The sequence below is a fragment of the Austrofundulus limnaeus genome, unplaced genomic scaffold (assembly GCF_001266775.1).
Source record: "Austrofundulus limnaeus strain Quisiro unplaced genomic scaffold, Austrofundulus_limnaeus-1.0 Scaffold127, whole genome shotgun sequence".
NCBI classification, from domain to species: domain Eukaryota; kingdom Metazoa; phylum Chordata; class Actinopteri; order Cyprinodontiformes; family Rivulidae; genus Austrofundulus; species Austrofundulus limnaeus.
In genome coordinates, this window is record NW_013952529.1 from 466242 (window position 1) to 469398 (window position 3157).

General features: G+C 54.2%; 1 protein-coding gene across 1 annotated transcript in view; it reads right to left on the reverse strand.

Annotated features, from left to right (window-relative positions):
- Window positions 1-611: 611 nt before the first annotated feature.
- smpd4 (sphingomyelin phosphodiesterase 4) overlaps window positions 612-3157 on the reverse strand; it is a gene marked incomplete in the record, with an annotated part of 11899 nt that continues 9353 nt past the window's right edge. The window contains 7 exon segments of the mRNA XM_014015316.1: window positions 612-1113; window positions 1371-1499; window positions 1577-1708; window positions 1781-2011; window positions 2085-2287; window positions 2362-2525; window positions 2601-2698. Coding sequence (XP_013870770.1) covers window positions 793-1113; window positions 1371-1499; window positions 1577-1708; window positions 1781-2011; window positions 2085-2287; window positions 2362-2525; window positions 2601-2698 — 1278 coding nt within the window.

Consider the following 3157-nt stretch of genomic DNA (forward strand, 5'->3'; position numbering starts at 1 on the left):
GTGTGTGTGTGTGTGTGTGTGTGTGTGTGTGTGTGTGTGTGTGTGTGTGTGTGTGTGTGTGTGTGTGTGCTGACCTCTTGAACTCCTCCAGTGGGCTGGGGTGTGTGTGTGAGTGGGCTGAAGGTGATGATGATGAGGATGAAGGCAGCTGCTCAGGCTTCAGGCTGTTGGAGAAGGAGTGCAGATGTTTGACCAGGAGGCGGACCACCAACACGTGTTCCTCTGACGGACTGAAGGGTTCCTGAAATGATCCACACGGGTCAGTTAAACCTGCTTCCAGAACCACAGCCAATCAGAGAACAGCTCAGACCCCGAGCAGCCAATCAGAGTGCAGACCGACCCCGAGCAGCCAATCAGAGTGCAGACCGACCCCGAGCAGCCAATCAGAGTGCAGACCGACCCCGAGCAGCCAATCAGAGTGCAGCACAGACCCCGAGCAGCCAATCAGAGTGCAGCACAGACCCCGAGCAGCCAGAGTGTAGCACAGACCCCGAGCAGCCAATCAGCAAAGCTCAGACCCCGAGCAGCCAATCAGCAAAGCTCAGACCCCGAGCAGCCAATCAGCAAAGCTCAGACCCCNAAAATAATTCTCTGCAGAAAGAAAACAAAACTAATGTTTTATTGAAATTTTATTTTCAAAATAAAATACTTTAATCCATCAGTCAAAGCCTTTCGGCCTGCAGGAGCAAAAAATACAAAACTTTCTTTACAAGAAGTCGAGTCGTATTCTCCTCTGAGATCCAGTCGTAGAAACGATCAGAACCGACCCAAACCTCAGCTTCCTGTCGGGGCTCACTGAACTTTCAGTTTGTCTCCAAACAGCGTCATCAGAACTCCGTACAGAACCGCTCCCGCCATGAGGAGCGCGGTGCTGGACACGGGTCCGAAGGACAGCAGGGCCCCCAGTGCATAGAAGAGGAGCAGCAGGAGGAGGGTCTGGTAGCTGGCCAGGGGCCGCAGGCTCAGCCGGGGCCGCCGGACCCGCTCCGCGGTCTGCCGGTTCATCGGACTCTGCCTCAGTCTCACCCACGAGTCCCGATCCGTCAGGTAGTACCGACCGAGCCGGCCCAGGAAGTCCGGGCGCGAGCAGAGGGCGGTCATGTGACCCTCCAGCTGACAGGAAGGAACACAGAACCTGAGGGTTAATCACCTCCAAAGAAAGACTGGACTAACGAGCTAAAGGCTAGTCTGAACACAGCTGGGACTGGTCCTGGTCCTGGTCCTGGTCCTGCTCAGACTAGCCTTCAGCTCATTAATCCAGTCAGAAACGGTAAGATATTCATTACTACACACAAACCAACTTTAACTGAGTAAAAATAAACATTAGTTTTAAAGAGCCTTGACCCGGATCAGGACTTTTGCACACTCACTCTGATGTTGACCAGAGACGAGACCCGGTACAGGAACCGGACCAGCAGGGCGTTCTCGTAGCTCCTGATTGGCTGCAGCTCCGGGTCTCCCTGGTACTGAAGGTCGAAGCGGCGCAGTCCGTTGATGATCTGCGGGGACACAGAAGTGGGCGGAGTCAGATTACAGCTGCTAGCCCTGACCCCGCCCCCGCGGGTCCGACACCCACCTGCCTCCGGCCCAGGTCCGTCAGAACCAGCCCGTTCTCGCTCTGGACGCAGTCCGGCAGCTGCTTGGAGAGTCCGTCGTCCGGAGCCGAGCCCAGGTTGGACACGAGCTGGACCAGCTGACCCTGGTTCAGCTGCAGACACACAGGAAGTGAGTCACACAGCTGAGGTTCTACTTCCTGTGGCGGGAGGAGAGGAACACTGACCTTAAAGATGAGACTCAGGTTCTCCAGGGCCCGGTCCAGGAACTCGTGGGTCCTCCTCAGACACTCGCCGCTGTCCTCGGGCTCGGCGCCGGTCAGAGTGTTGTTGTTGTCGGACGAGCCCAGTCCGAACCAGGACAGGAAGGAGGAGCTGGACGCCGCCTCGATGGACTGGTCCGAGATCCTCTTGGCGGTCTGCCGGGCCTGAGCGATGATCTGGATGAAGTTCAGGATCTGCAGACGGAACCGGGAAGCTGTGAGCTCCTGGAGCGGGCCCGGACCACAAACCCAGAGCCCGGGGACTCACCGCTGCTCTGAGGTCCGACCCGAACATCTGCTGGTACTGACAGTCCGGGCCCTCCAGGGAGAACACGTGACTCTTCACCTTCACGCTGTCCGTCACCACGTGCTGCCGCCACCACAAGGCTCCGCCCCCCGGGCCGGGCGCCAGGCAGCCTCGGGGCTGCCGGTGCTGGACCACCTGTTCTGGTTCCAGGAACAGCTGCTCGCCTGCAGGGACAGAACCAGGTAGAACCAGGTACAAACTGCCCCGCCCCACCAGAACCAGAACCCGGTGGACTCACCTTTCTGGACCATGTCGGCCAGGTGGGGCTGAGCGAACACCTTGGACACCCGGAACACCATCAGGGCGTTCTTGGCATTGACCAGGTCCGTCTTCAGGGCCCGGTTCAGGAAGCCCTGGAACAGCTTGGTGTAGAACAGCAGGTTCTCGTGGACAAACGGCTCCCTGCAGAACAAGGCCCGGCCCGTTTGTCAGGAGGAGAACCACGTTCAGCGGAGCGGGTCGTGCACAAGAACTCACCATTTGTCTGGAACGGTTCTGTTCTGGTCCGGTTGGGGGTTGCTCTTCTCTGTGGTGTACCTCCAGGGCTGGATGTAGCTGAGCCACGTCTCCAGGACCTGAACACACGGGACAGGTTCGGTTCTGTTGGGCTTTTCTTCATGTTTTCTCTCATTAAATCAGACTGAAACTCGACTTAAATAATCCTGATATCAAAATAAATCAACACCTGCAGATTTTATTACAAGTGTCAGAATTAAAACAGCTGCTGTTTTAGACTAATTGAAGTTTTTTTTTTCATTAGACAGTATATAACATTTATAAACCATAATAAATCAGGCTAAAAACTCTTGGAAACATAAATCCACTTGTGAACATCACCTGTACAAAGATTCATGCTGCTAAAAATAACTGGAGCAAAGTTACAGAGGTTTTAGTAAAGAAATAATTTAGTGTTTTGTCATTTTAAACAGGACAGACCATGATGGTTCCATTAATAAATGTGAAGAAATCTGAAGTTTTTATTTGCAAAAGTTATTTATTTTTCTTACCTGCATTAAAAGACTTGTTATTGAATG